General features: G+C 40.5%; 1 protein-coding gene across 1 annotated transcript in view; it reads right to left on the reverse strand.

Annotated features, from left to right (window-relative positions):
- Positions 1 to 2088, reverse strand: part of NEB (nebulin) — a 130558-nt gene extending 128470 nt beyond the window's left edge. Inside the window, 1 exon segment of the mRNA XM_009884033.1 lies at positions 2056 to 2088. Within this exon segment, the coding sequence (XP_009882335.1) occupies positions 2056 to 2088 (33 nt within the window).
- Between the last annotated feature and the right edge of the window lie 12968 nt (positions 2089 to 15056).

Here is a 15056-nt window from a genome sequence, read left to right on the forward strand (position 1 = left end):
TGAGAGGAACCGGCCGCGCCGAGGCTTCACCGCCCCGGGGCTTCGCCCTCCGTCTCCCCTTGCTGCTTACTGAAGGAAAAAAACCCACATTTAAAGGTGTTGCTCCATCCTCTGTAGTAACGAGCAGCTATTTTATTCAAAAGGTGCTTAACTTGCCACTGACTTCTGCAAAGGAGAAAATGTAAAATGCGGAGTTTAGCTTTGAAAATCGCCTCAGCAATGATTTGCTCGGGGTCACATGCCAAAACTGTGGGAGCAGAAAGTCCTTTGAATCAAGCCCTAAAAAAAATCTGATTAAAATTTAAGCCCGTTTCCCAGAGCTGTCCCTCAAAGCTGGGTTCACCTAACTAGCCCATACTTTTCAAGCTGTCTCATATTGAGGTGTTTTGAGGCAATTTCTGCTCACTGGCCCCATGCCGTGTTTGACCACCTTCCACAAAGCCCCGAATAACTCAGCAGCAAAGGTTTGTGTGTTTCACTGTGTTTTTTTGCACGTCACAAATGGCTGCAATGTCCAGTGCAGGGTAGTTACTCCAGAGGAAGAAAAAATAGTATCATAAAATCCTCAACATTTTCTCAGCCAGTCATTATTCAGCAATAATTTTCTGCTCTTTCAGAAGATGAATTTCTGATAAAGTTCTTACAGGTGTAAAATCAGGTATTCATATAGAAGTGGAATTCTAGTTAAGAAAACTCTGGAAAGGCTTACACTGCCTTAAAATTGTACCAGATGCTATTGTTCCTGTTTTATTAAACTTCTCACTATGAACTTCCCTCACTTGAGGGAAGCTGCTGAAGCAGCACTGCCTCGGTCTGTCCTAGGGATGCAGTTACAGGAAAGCGGTCATTGAAAATTAAAAACAAAGAATGAAACAGCTGTGTAGACAAAAAGCCCAACATACCACAATTCCAGCATCAACAAATAAACATTGTCAGGAAATAAATATACGCTTTGTTACAGAGAGCATATAATGCTCAGGAAACATAACGGCAATTACAAGTAACAACGTAATAGGAAACTTAATGAAGGACTGGTGTCTATGTAACTAGGTGGTCGAGGTCTTTAAAATAGACTTTTTGAGTGGTAACGCTTATTTTACAAAACACATTTAACTAATTCAAATGGCAAACCATTTCACTTTACTTCATTCACTGCTTGAAATGTATAAAGTCGTCAGTCAGGGCTCAGTGCTGTCACGCTGCCCGAAATCAACAGTCCATTGAATATAGCGTGGAGATAATGCGTTGTGGGATGTCTGCATTTGTACTATCTTCTTCTTTTCTTCTAACAAATACTGAGCAAATTGTTATAATCACTTGTGTACTTCATAACACATAATTTAATTTCAGAATAGTAACAACGCAACAGGTAAGACCACGCTGTTTGTTAACCTTGTATACCCTTTCAATAGCGAAGTTATTATTCCAATGGCACTTGCTCATAATAGTAGGTTCCCCAGTTCCGGGGGATTCTTTTAATCAAATTGCTGAGCCTAAATAATTGAGCATATAGCTGTGAGTTTAAATTACCTATCGGCAAGTTAATCCCTGATGCAACTCCACTGACATCTACAGGTTTAAATCTAGCTCCATCTCTGCAGCTTCTAAGCCCAAATCCGTGAACAGTACCTTGGTGGCACAGAACTGCTGCATTGCTGCATTGCAGTGGGCACAGAGGTGAGGCTAGAAAGTGGCTTCCAAAGTCATCCTCTCTGGCATGGGTTGGATGACAGAGGGCAAGCCAGGAGGGAAAAGAGATGGCCCACTGCATCTATAATTACTCAGAAGAGTAACCACAAAACCTCGCAATGGGGGTGTGGGATGGTTACAATCCTTATTTAAACAGAGAAACCATGAGAGGGACCAGAAGGATTTTGCTCCACTGTTGTTTTTTACTGATCAAACCATTTAATAGGTATCTGTCCATACCCTAATCTTCAGAGGGCAAACAGCAAGTAACTGTCTATGTTCATGAGCAACATCTCATTAAAGTGATTAACGTATTCATTCACAAGGCAGGGAACAAAAGTTTCTACTCTCAGATTTTATTCTTACCTCCACAACTTCCTCATACTCTTCTTCCTCCATTTTGAGGGTATTCTTCTGTCTCTCCCCCACTCACTGGTCACGCAGCAGATGAAAGAGTGAATATACAGTATTAGCCCAAGACTGAAAGCACTATGAAAAGCTACTGGTCAAGTTCATACTAACCTGGGTCACAGTTAGTAACTAGTCAGATTATTACAATGTTGTTGGCTAATTAGTGAAAGAACTTGAACAGCAGAGAGAACTAAAGTTGGGATCTGGCATTACTTTGTTTCTGACTATTACGGGAAAGAATTGCATTGAGTTTCAAACATACTGATATAAGTTACAATTTTGGACAAATACTTTATTCTAATAGCTGTAACACGAATACTGGAATGCAATGAAAATAAAAAAGAAAAAAATCAGAGGAAGAGATTCTGTGAAGTATGACTTGATTTTTTTCATTACAGCAAAATGATTTGAAGAATTTTTCTTTTTTCTGTGACTATATTCTATACGATTCCATCATATTATTCAACCTCCTGTTTGAATGGGATCTTTATCTGTATATTCTACTATATTAATTCACAAGTAAAAGCATAATGTAGAAAATGATTGTAAATATTCTTTTTAAGTGACCTTAGGTTAATGAGGCAATTTCTATCTTCCCAGCATTAGCCTCTATAGATACTCGTTTTTTGGGGGGTTTGGTTGGGTTTTGTTTTTTTTTTTTAGCTCTTGTGGCTTTTTTCTCTCTATCTTTTCAGACCTGGAAAATATAAAAATCCATACAGTTGGCTGAATTACAAAGTACCGATTACTGTCAAAACCTTTAAACGAATTAATTAACTCAATGATTTTGCTATGAGGCAAAGCTACAATTTTCCACCAGAGACTACAGCCCTGTTTCTAATGTTGGTAGGGGATGAGGCTTTGGAACAGCTGTTCCTGAGTCCAAAGATATTTGCCGTGTAAGCTAATACTACCAAATGACGGGGTGGTTTTGTTTAGCTGGCTAAACTGCAATTCCTTCTGAGGCAAGTGAAGTCTAGTAATGCAGGTTAAATATAGGAACATAGAATACTGTCCCTTTTTAGTTCCAATGTGTTGAGAAAAATTAGCCAAAAAAATCAGTTTGTTAAGCCAGAATGTTAACTATTAAAATAAATTAAGAATAACTCAATTTATAAGCAGTGTGGTGTGTGAAGAAGTAGGCCAAACTTTATGAATAAACCCAAGAAGTAGGGATTGCATAGAAGGATACAATCTATACAAACTGTCACTAGCATAACCTTCAGTTACACTTCCAAAACACAGTTCCAGGTCCTTTCCTCTTACTGCAATTTGCAACTAGTCGTCCAGACAGAAAATCTGACTTCCATGGGCAAGGCATGACAACTAGTCCCCCAAAAAATACAGAATTGGGAAAGAGCTCAAGATCTTATTGTAAGGAAAAAAAGTCAAATGTGATTAAAATGTTCTTACCAGCAACATGTAGTAAATATCCTTAGGAGCAAAGCCTCTCCAGTCTTCCCTCCGGAGCAGCACTGGGCGAGAGCAAGCCTGGTGCATCGGCTCCTAATTACGCATGTGGCTAGCACAGCCAATCTGGCTCCAACCCGCTCGAGTTTCAGCCCTAAATATACTTGGTGACCCCGGAGGAGGCCACCTGTTCTCAGCAACATGAAGGAAAAGGGAGCTGGGCACTTCTGCGCTCCCGAGGAAACCCAAAACACACCAGAGCTCCACTGAACTTCACCAGGTCTCTGCTGAAATGGATCCCTAGGCAAATCCAAGGGAGCACTCAAATGGAAAAACACACGCACATTTTCTTCTTTCAGAGATGGTAATAATAATAATAACGATGATGATGATGATGTATTTGAATTGAAAAAGACAATTTCATTCCTATATTGTAGCTGAATCAAAACTATCCAAATTCAAGAATCTCTGAACTTCAGAGAAAGGAGAGAGGAGTCTGGACTTCAAACAAAAATTTTAGTATAAGGCTGCCTTTCATTTCATCCTTAAGTATCCCTGAAGTGCTTTATCAACTAAACTTGATGCAAATCACGTGCCAATTGTTTTATCACATCTTATGAAATGTTACATAGCTGAACACATAGACCCAGGAACACGTGAAAAATGACTATTTGCAAGGAAAAAACTTGCAAGGAACCTGATTAACAGTCAATGTGCCCGGTGAAGAAAGACTAAGAACACAGGATAAACAGATTAAGCCCCAGGGGAGCAATTCTAATGCACAAAGTATTTTGGGAGGTCAAGAATTACATGACGTATGGAGTAGAATCACGGTGATGATAACAGAAGTGACCTTTTAGGTCATCTAGTCATCTCACTTTATAGGATTGGCTTTAGTTCTTCAAGGATGTGCATTTAAAAGCCAATATCAACAATGATCTCTTTTCATATACTATATCACATAATTCAGTAAATGATTGTTAGGAGCCCTTGAGAGACATCTTCTTGTTCCTTAATTCTTTCCAGAAGTTAATATTTATATCCAGATGAAATATCATATCTCATACACTACTGCCAACTATTTTATACTCTGCACAGAGCTGTAGATCCTTTCCTTTCTCCTTTAGGCAAGCTATATGCCTTCAATTACTTAGCATTTTGCTTTACTAGGCCATCCCTCCACTTTTAATCTTATTTGTTTATTTAAAAGTCCTTCAATTTCTTAACATCTGAAGATGTCCAGAAATTAGTAGAGCATGAATGGAGTCTCACAAGAGCAATGTCAGCTTAAGCTTCTGCTCTCCAATCCAGATCCTGTGTGTGTGCATTCCAGAAATAACTCACAGAGTCACCGAGTACTGCTTTTCAGTTGATTGGATGCATAATTTGACATCTACATAAGGGATGACAAACCTTTATGTAGTGAAGGGCCAATTTTTTTTATTAAATATGTAATTCATTATTGTCGCTTCCAGCTCGAACCTCTGGTGATGTCAAAATTACCGCCATGGCTGGTGACTCACCATCCCCTGTCTTGGTTCTTTTCAGCAAGTCTGGGTTCAAGGCCTCTTTTCAGACTTAACAGTTGTACTTTACGTTGCTCTTCCTGTAAATGGCAATCCCCAGAGTCACTGCTACAATATTGGATATTATTATGCCTCATTACAATCACCTGATTTAAATCAGGTTTACTAGGTCAAAGTAAGCTTGTATTCCTCTGGCCCTGATGGTTATTCTGACAAAATTAGCAAGGATTTTCAAATGGGATGCAATTTTCTGTGCAGTTCTCTTGCAAGTTCCTGCAAACGATCTCTCCCTTAGTGATACACTCTGCAACTCCTAGGTTACTAGAACATCACCTTCAGATTCTTTTACAGTGCTCTTTAATATATCTTATTTAGAAAGACACCAAACAAGGCCAAAATTACATGCAGGATGCAGGTACTGCTTTTTCTGAAATACATCTGTCTTTGGCATGAAACATGGCAGATCTTTAGCAGACAGTTCAGGACTGGAAGCGAAGCATGGAATAACCCATCACAATTACAGAAGGGCTTTGAGAACCAAAAGCATTATTGCTGAAATGAAAAGTTAGACAGAACATAACATGAAGAGGGGAGGAGAACGCTCTTAAACAAAAGGCTGCCAGCAAATCTTTCAACTCTTACATTTTCTGCTTTGCTCCTTCAGCTCCAAATCTCAGGGAACAACTGTGACAAAACTATCACTACTAGCTTCATTTTTGCTTAAGACTGAAAAAAACCAACCAGTACATTTTCTGTGATTTCTTCTCAAGTCCACAGTTGCCTTTTATTGCTGAAAATTTAGTGTTCACTTCCTTAAGTGCTTTTATCTACATACAACACATACCAATAAATGGCTTTTTACACACCTGCCTATATATAAGTTGTTATATATTTATATATAATACCGAAACACATGCACACACACATATCTTCACATATGTCTATACATTTGTCTTCACTGTGGAAATAAACTGTCATGCTCATTGTTACATTTCATAACATTCACTTCTTAGGACCGTTAGAACATCAATGATACATATTCGTATCGAAACATCAGCAAGTATTGCACGCTGAAGTAGACCATGCATGAGGTAAATGGAATACTAAAGGTTAATATTCCTTTAATATTTTTTAATTGCTTTATTGTGAAAATTTGTGTCTGTGACTTGGATTTCAAGTCACTGTCTGCTGGAATATTCTGAGAATACCAACTGGACTTTCTGGGGGAAATGAGGAAAATTCTGTTGTAGATGGCAGCCTGGCAGGTCTGACACAGGTTAGCACACCAGACCAGATTGTTTTATCCACAGTACGTAAATATGCTTATGCTCAGCAGTTTTGAAGTAAAAAGACAGTACAGTGCAAGATGACTAAGGTAGAGGAAGATGTTGTTTTGCACTTAAATGGCCCAAAATTTTAAAGCAGAAAATATTTTCTTATACTTAACTTTTAAAAATATTGTCCTATTTATCAAACAGTAACCACTCAGGGCAGGGGGAAGGGAAGAAAATAACATGTGACCTTCTCTAGATTTATTTAGAAGATATATAATACAAGGACTATGAAACAGCAGCCTACGTTTACTCATTCCCCTAACCCACACAGCACTCACATACAACAACTCGCTGCTTTTTTTCTAGAACTGCACATTGTTCATTTTGGGAGGCAGTCTTCCACCTATGAAAAATATGTAATTTATTCCTGGAGCCTGATCAATATCGAGGGCAAAATATAGAGGATCAGTATGTAAGGGCCAAAGGACGGCCACACTGTAACCTCCTCGCTCTCAAAAGACAGAACTGTTACAGAAATTTAGTTTTCTACAACCTCCCCCCCAGCTACCAACATTTGTGTATTGTCTTGATAATTCATTCCCTTTCTTGTATAGTCCATCTCTGTCTAGGTCCCAAGGTAGAGTTTGGAAGAATTTTAATAAGCCAAGGCCAGATCCCACATCATGAAACCCAGGCAGTACGTATCATGGAACTGCAAGCACGCAATTGCTTCTTGAAGAAGACAACTTCAAGGCTCAAGGGACTTTCTATCCATCCTCGCATCTGTTTGACTGAAAAATCACACAGGAAATCTGTTGTGCCAGAGATTACACTGGCTTCTCCGTGTCTTGCCCTTTGTGTGGATAAACTTAATGACATCATGGGTACTATATTTAACCTCCTGAGGTAATCAGTAGACCGCCTGGACTTAACAAGCATTGTATCATTGTAAAAGGACATATTTTAATACATATTTGTGTTATTGTGTCTATTTTTTAACTACCATTATTAAGTTACTTCTCATTCTTTTTGACATTGCTTTCTGCTTAACAGATTTTGCACAGGAAAGCTAGAAAGAAAAATAAATCTCGTACTTCAGCATTTACAGGCTCTCACCTAAGCTAATCACATGTCCAAGATTTTCCTTTAGAGTACGGTCGCCATCAAAAGTCTAAAAATGCACTGGAGCCTGTAAGCCATGAAATGTCGTTTGCTTATAATATACAATCTGCAAGACAGAAAAATATCAAGAAGCCTTAAATGTGAAAGCCATTTTGTCTGGGAGGAAAGCATAACTGAAGAGCACAACATAGCTTCAGAGCCCTAAAATGAAAGGAATTCTTGTTAGATAAGCTGTTACCAGCCTCTGCCGGGAGGCCCACGAGCTATATTTGTATTTGCGCTCCAGGGATCCAAACACTAGGGGAACCAGGTGTAGAAAACACGAGTCATAGAAATTCCGCTAATAATGAAAAAGGGAGCAAAAAAGGGAATTAGGTAAGTGTTTTCCCTCGCCATACTGTTCTTATAAGTGCTTACTGTTATCCACTATGTATTGTATGTTCCTAAGTGGGAGAGAGTCCTCTAAGTAGGTGGGGAATGAACCATGACCTATGACAAGTTGCAGTAATCACATCAGGAGGGTGCCAGCACAATTTAAAGACACTCATGCTTGCATGAACATGGTAGTAGACCATTATCTTGCATTTTCTCCCAAAGAACATTTACCAGATTGAGACCCCCGTACAGGCTTGACTGTACCTGGTTTCTAGATCCCACGTGGACTTGATGATGAAGTCAGGAGCAAAGGTACTCATCGACACCAGGACTGCAATATCTAAGGGACGTTCGCCCAATTTAGGGAACCTCAGTGGATTTGGCTTGCTGCAGTGTTAGAAGCATCTGAGGAAACCATTTTCAGGAACCCAGTAATGAATCTGTATGTCACTTACATTGGCAGTGTAGTGTTGATTGAGCAAAGAACTATATGCACTTTGAAGACATGCCATCCATCTCTGCAATTTCGGTAACTGTCCTGCAGCCTAGTAACTAAGACATGGTTTTAAGCGTACAAGCAAAGGAAAAGGCATGCTCTCCTAGGACTATGGGTCTTTATTTCTCAGTATCTGCCTTATTTTTCTTCCTGCTAATTATCATGCAGTGAAAGTGGCATATCATTTTAGAAGTGTGCAAAAGCCACATCACAAGAACTTCAGCTACATTCGAGGAAAAGAAAAGCTTACACAAGTAAGGCGAACTTGTGCATTTTTAATGGTCCAACTGAGCTTTCCCTTCATAAGCTGCAGGTGCAGATGCAGAATTGACAGATGAGGATATGAAACATAACAACGGGTTTCTCTTTTTAAAAAATTCAGGTGCAGTCTATACTGGAGTCACGTGCAAACATCTCTCATAATCGTTTTGAAACTACTAAGAAGATTTATTAGCGTATGAAACTGTGAGGCATGGGTGGAAGCCTGACTGTTCAAAATCTGACAGGATTTCAGATATGGGATAGATTTCAGGACATCCAAAATGCATATGATTTTGATGTGCGGTTGACAGAGGCGGCTTTGAGAAGAGAGGTTCTTCTAGAGGTATCTTACCTGGTGCCGAGATGGCATCCACGGCAGCAGGCAGCCAGGCTGACCTGTTGGAACAGTTGACCTATGGGATGGTTTGACTGTGAGGAGCCACTTCGGCAGTGGGAGTAGGCAGATTTTGGTCTGATGTATAGAAATATTGTGGGAAGTGGGGGGAATTTTTTTTTTTTTTAAACAAAAAAATACAAAGTGAAGGGCTTGGTTAGACAAATGCAAGTGATTGCCTTAGAATTATATCTAGATAGATAGATAGATAGATATGTATATTATCACGAGACCTGCCTTTATGATATGAGAGCTGGCAGTACAATAAGTCAAACTTCTTTTTTTTCTGTATGAAAACAGGCGAGGAGTACATGCATTGTCAGGGGTTGGGTCTTGGTGTAGGAATGAAAATTTCCATCTGAGAAAGAATTTAACTGTTTAAACTATGGATAATCCTTGGAACTGCCAAGTTGCATCGCACTGAGGAGTAACCCTCCCAGTCTGTGCATGGCATACCTCTAGCCCCCAGCCACTGAACCACCAGCACCGAGTCCCTGCCCACAGGCTGTAAAACCATCTACAGCTACAGCCATCGGCCGTGTCTGAACCACCATGTCCGTGTCCCCATGTCCCAAAGCTCTGAGGCATTTGAGAACCTGAATATGACAATGTCATAGACTCACTGTTTTGTGATGATTCCTGAACACAGGAGGCAAGTCAGTATCTAATGATGAATGGTTTCCTAGTTAATTAACAGTTGACTAACTCACTGGAAATATATAAAAATACAAAATGAAAAAAGCTTCTTCCCTTCATTCTGTTCTCTGGAATCAGAAATGCTAGAATCAATGCCTATGTATTTGTAAGATTAATAAGGTCATTTTTTTTATACCGCAGATGCATTTTCTTATTCTTGTTAGGTTATCCAGCCAATTGAGACAAATATTTGCAAAAATTATTTTTTTAAATGGAAGTACCATACAAATGTGGTTTTTTTAGGAATGGCTACATGCTCTAACAGGATGAACTTCACTTTTTACTTTGGTGCTGCTTATCCTCTTTCTTAAAGTATTAATAGAAAATATTAGATCATAACAAATAATATACTCAGAGGCCATGCAATCAAAATGCCATGAGTAAATCATCTCCAGCGTCTTATTTGCGTGTTTATTTTTTGATACTGACAGGTTAATACAGGGTGAGTAGCAGCGCAAGCCAGTAGCTGTATGGTATGTAAGCCAACCAATACGTATACTGCCATGAGTCAAAAAGACTTTGCTGGAAGAGGAGGAAAGAAAGAAATATTGGTGTGAAACCAAAATTCATTTCACGCTTCCTGATGTTTCTTCCTGATGTTTCTGGACAGAGAAGAAACTGTCATCTCACGGATCAAATTGTTGGGTTAGGAAATCTGTCTACATGATAAGCTTCTGTTTACTGTCCCCCCTCCCCCTCTTAGTGAGACCGCAATCACTGCTTTTTTCTGTCAGGTCCAAGCTGCAAAATCAAATCCAAATAAACAACCTGGTGCTTGATGGTCTTTGCATATAGAACTGAAGTTTTTAGTACAGAACAGCATTAGGGAAAAAAAAAAAAAATCACTGAAGTGTTTCACTTCCCTCGTCATCTTACATTTTAGGTAACTCACATTCAAGCAGCATTCAAAATCACACCATACTGCTCCAGATAGAATATTATTTGCACTCACAGGGAAACACATACACACGGACATGTTGTTTGCTTGCTGCAGGTACATCTCCTCAAAACCATATACCAACTACAGTTCGCACACAGAATATTTGCTTTCTTTCTCCATTCATGCAAATCTCACATGGTCACCTCTGTTAGTGTCCAGCTGGGATATTTCAAACATTGAATCAAGAGAGGATTCAAAGGGGGGAAAAACAAACAAACAAACAAACCCAAACTGAAAAGAATATGAACAAGATGCCAAATATTTGATTATGAGATATCATGAAGCAAAGAGAAATCAGATGAACAAATGCATCTCAACCTAACTCTCCAACTAGTTGTAGAAACTTAAAAATTAGGATGATTTTAAAAAAAACCCCACACCTGAAGATATAAGAATCACAGTGTAAAAGCTACCACATATTGCCACAAGATATTTACACATAATCAACAGCCGCCAGCAGCCTTGTTCTGTTGTTTTTTCCCAACTGAATCTGGTCATTGGCATGAGGGGTAGTCCTCCTCACATGACAGCGTCTGTCACAGCCTCCACTGTTCTTTACTTAGGTCCTTTGAGACTCTTAAAAGAAAACATTTATCAACAAGATGATGTCAAACAGCCTAATTTATCTCTCCTACTAATGTTCCCAGGACAGCAACAGGGTTTTTCACATAGGCACTGAGCAGAAAGAAGATACGTCGAAGGAAGATTTCTTCAAGTATACAAAGCCAGCTCTGATTGTATTGATCAGATTTCCTAACACGAGTTTATGGGGTAAGCTTAGATACAGCACACAACTTTCATCTGTAAGTCAAAATTTCTAGTTTTCAGAATATTAAGTTAGTATAAACTAGGAAAGGAAGGGGAGGTTCTTTTTCCATCTTTTCTTTTTCCTTCTATTTATAAGATAAATAAACTTTTATATTTTTAGAACAGAGGTACAAATATCAGCTGTAAATGCCAGCGAAAAGCCATGACTGGCAGCCAGAATTGCAGTTCTTATCCTGTCGCCAACACTTATCCCTTTGGAGAAGTCTCTGCCTTACTGCTGTGCAGCGAAGATAACACAGATCTTTTATCTTTTGACAAACTTTTTCATTATTATTACCATTGTTGCAAATCATTAGCTTATAGCAACTATGGTGAGAGTTGCAGATGTTATCTTACAGGCAGCGTGATCTATAGGTCTACAGGTCTCCTCTGCGGGGACAGAGATCTTCTAGAGTCAGGCAGGTCCATGATCAGCAAGTAAGGCCTATCCCCTTCACAGCACTTGGCATGAAAATGGTGGGATGAGGACGACAGTACAGCCCGACTTTTTGGTGCCTACTGCTTCTTGGCAAGGATGGTCCTTTTTCCTTTCACTCCCTAAGGTGGGTTATTGTTGCAGTTATGCTGAAGGAAGAAAGGTAGTATCTCCTTGGTGGTCCACCTCAGAGGAGTGCACAAGAACTGTCCCACCTCAGTACTCAGAATGCTGCTGGCTGTTATGACATGGTCCAGTTTTCTCATAACATGCCAGTTTAATTTTGCCTCAGCATTTCAAACCTAGTTTCCCTATACATGCATTCTCCCCCCAGCTTCTCTCTGAACTCAGCGGAGCCTTACCATGAATTTAGAGGCACAGTTGTTGTGGTTTCCTATGGAACTGAAACAATGTATTGAGAAATCATAAGCCAGTCCAGGTTCATTTATATCCCACTCCATCTTCAGATCATTTAATAAGTCTTCACATTAAGTCCGCTATTTCTAACAAAGCTTGGCAGCAGAAAAGTTTCATGTGCTTTGAACAGCATCGCCAGCTTTCCACATCACCCCAACAGTAACCAATAAATGGATGGATAAACACAGCTGGAACATAAAGGCATTCCCTGTCGTAAACCACTTGGGATGAAGGGACGGGGCTGAACCCATGCTTTACCTTCTGCAAAAAACATGACCAGTCCTTTAATTCTGAAATCACTTCTGCTGCCTTTTTCAGTTCAACAACAATTGCACTGATATTACTGAAAGGCATTCATACCCGATGTGAGAACAGAGGGAATAAATCAAATATTTACTCCTTAAGGCCCCATACCTTTTTTTCACCAAGGATGTGCTTTCTTCCAAAAAGGGAACAAACTATGAATAGAAAGGTGTGATTGAGATAAGTCCTTTTAACTTTTCTTTTCTTGGGCAAAAGAAGAGTGCTATTATCAGTCTTCCTTATGGCATCTCACCATTCCAAGGGTTTTTCGAACTCATGCAGGGCTCACTTGTAAAGCTTCTAGTAAGATGGCGTCATGCACTGCCACTTGAGCCCTCTCCCTCTGAACCCCTCTGACTATCGCAAACTACTTCCCGCAGTAAATGGAAAAGCAAACATGCAATGCAGAAGAGATGTGGGCTTCTAAAAGATTCGTCCCAGGGCAAGATCACACAAGCTGCTAGAAAAGGTCAAGATTTAGATCACAGCTCAATGAGTGTACTCAAGAAGTACCATAATACCTAAATCTCTCCATCGGTATACAATCCATGTGGCTGTAGTCTTCTTGACCTGCAGGATGCTGATTAAGTAATGGGCTAAAGTGCACATATCCAACTTTCAATGTTATAGACTTTAGCAAACTGTAACCTGTGCCTGAGAGCCATTTTTGGGGCGGGGGGGGCGGAATTTCTCCCTTTTGCTCAGCTCATTTAAATGGAACGTATTTATATGAAAGGTTACTAACACCTCCAACTGCAAAACGAGGGGGAAAGATTGCAACGTGCTTATCATTCCTAACTTACATTGCTGAAATTGTATCTCATATCCTGAAATACAATCTGCAGTAGTCCATAAAATATTAAGACTACTCGCTAGTTGTGGCCAGTCATACTTTGCAGAAGCAGTTCCCGGTGGCAGAATGCTCCATGAAAGGTCATTAACACAACAGAAAGGTCATTAACACAACAGCCACCATGAGAAATTCTTCTCTGGACTATTATTAACAGTGCTAACCAGCCACGAGGAATCTGCCGTTGCTCCTGTTGCTCGGCTCTGCGCTGGCACTAGACAATAAGATAGGCACTTCATTACTGAAGTCAATAAAGCGACATTTAATTGCAATGAGGAACGATACCATCGCAAATAAAATCCTCTAACTCATTTGGCATTACGCCATCCTGTCCTAAGAGCAGTATCCTCACTGGTATAATTCGCAGGAGCTCATGAGCTAACATAAACTTCTGCAAAATGAAGTCCTCCCATTGATGTTCCCTCGGTGACATAAATGAGGACCTCACCCGAATAACTCACACCGAGGACAGAACAAAAAGAAACAACCAGGAAAGTACAAATTATAAGACTGAAATTCAGCCCCTGGGGAATTATTTATTTTCTTCACCCTTACATTAGACAGCCTTTTTCAGCACTGGGTGTCACACCATCAGAATAATAACTATAGGCCCTTAACTCTTCTCATGTCCATCTGCTCACCCCCTGCCAAAAGGGCTGTAGATGCCACAGAGCCCCCTGGGCCCTCCCAACGCACACGTGTGGAGTACAGTCCCACTTGTCTCCTGTACGGATCTTTTCACATTGTCTCATTCATCTGTCAAAAATGACTCAGACGTCTCAATGCGTTTTTTTTCCTCTACAATAAGGGAGCAAGGGGGAGGAAAACTTATTTCGTTAAATAGTTTTCATTTCAATGAGTCTGGCAGACTTTCAGCTCATTTCCTTGAAAACGATTCCATGGGATGCTAAACTCCTGATGACTTCATGGCGCTTTTTATAAAGCAACATAATGGTGGTGGATGGACAGAAGCAGCTGCAGAATTACCCCGGCTATGGCAAAGATGCCCTGAGCCCGGTGGCCTCCGGCAGCCCACCGCCCCGGCGGTGCCTTATCGCACCCAGCAGTGACCAGTTGCAAAGTGTGTCCTTGTCACCCCGGGGTGGGGGGGCAGGTTAGCATCACCCTGTGCGGGACACGCTGGTTTTCAGGGAAGGAGACGACTTACCTTGAATTTGGGAATGTCTCGTGACAGATCTTGCTATACTTGAGCACGTTCTCAGGCTATGCTCGTTAGGGTTATTGAAGGATGTGATGGATGTTCTCAGGCTATGCTCGTTAGGGTTATTGAAGGATGGGATGGTTTAGTGCTGTCATTCACTTCACAGTCGGAAAACTGAGCGCAGTGACATAACACAGGTTATGGGGTTCCATCAAGTTTGAGCACTTTTTGCTACAGCACGTCATCTTTGGCGTTAGTCGGTGCATGCTCCTCTTCCGTCGGATTGCAAAGGATGTGAACAAAAGCCTAAATACCAAGTCACTGGCAATCCAGCAACGCCGGGACAATAAGTGCCGTTCCACCAGTGGGGCGCAGGCAGCTCGGCAGCCCCCGCCGGTCCTGAGAGTCGCCGCCGGTCTGGGGCTGGATCCGGCCCGTGGCAGGTCAAGAGTGTTGGAAATACACTGTTCAGAATATTGTGTTGAAA

The sequence above is a fragment of the Charadrius vociferus genome, unplaced genomic scaffold (genome assembly GCF_000708025.1).
Source record: "Charadrius vociferus isolate BGI_N301 unplaced genomic scaffold, ASM70802v2 scaffold434, whole genome shotgun sequence".
Classification (NCBI taxonomy): domain Eukaryota; kingdom Metazoa; phylum Chordata; class Aves; order Charadriiformes; family Charadriidae; genus Charadrius; species Charadrius vociferus.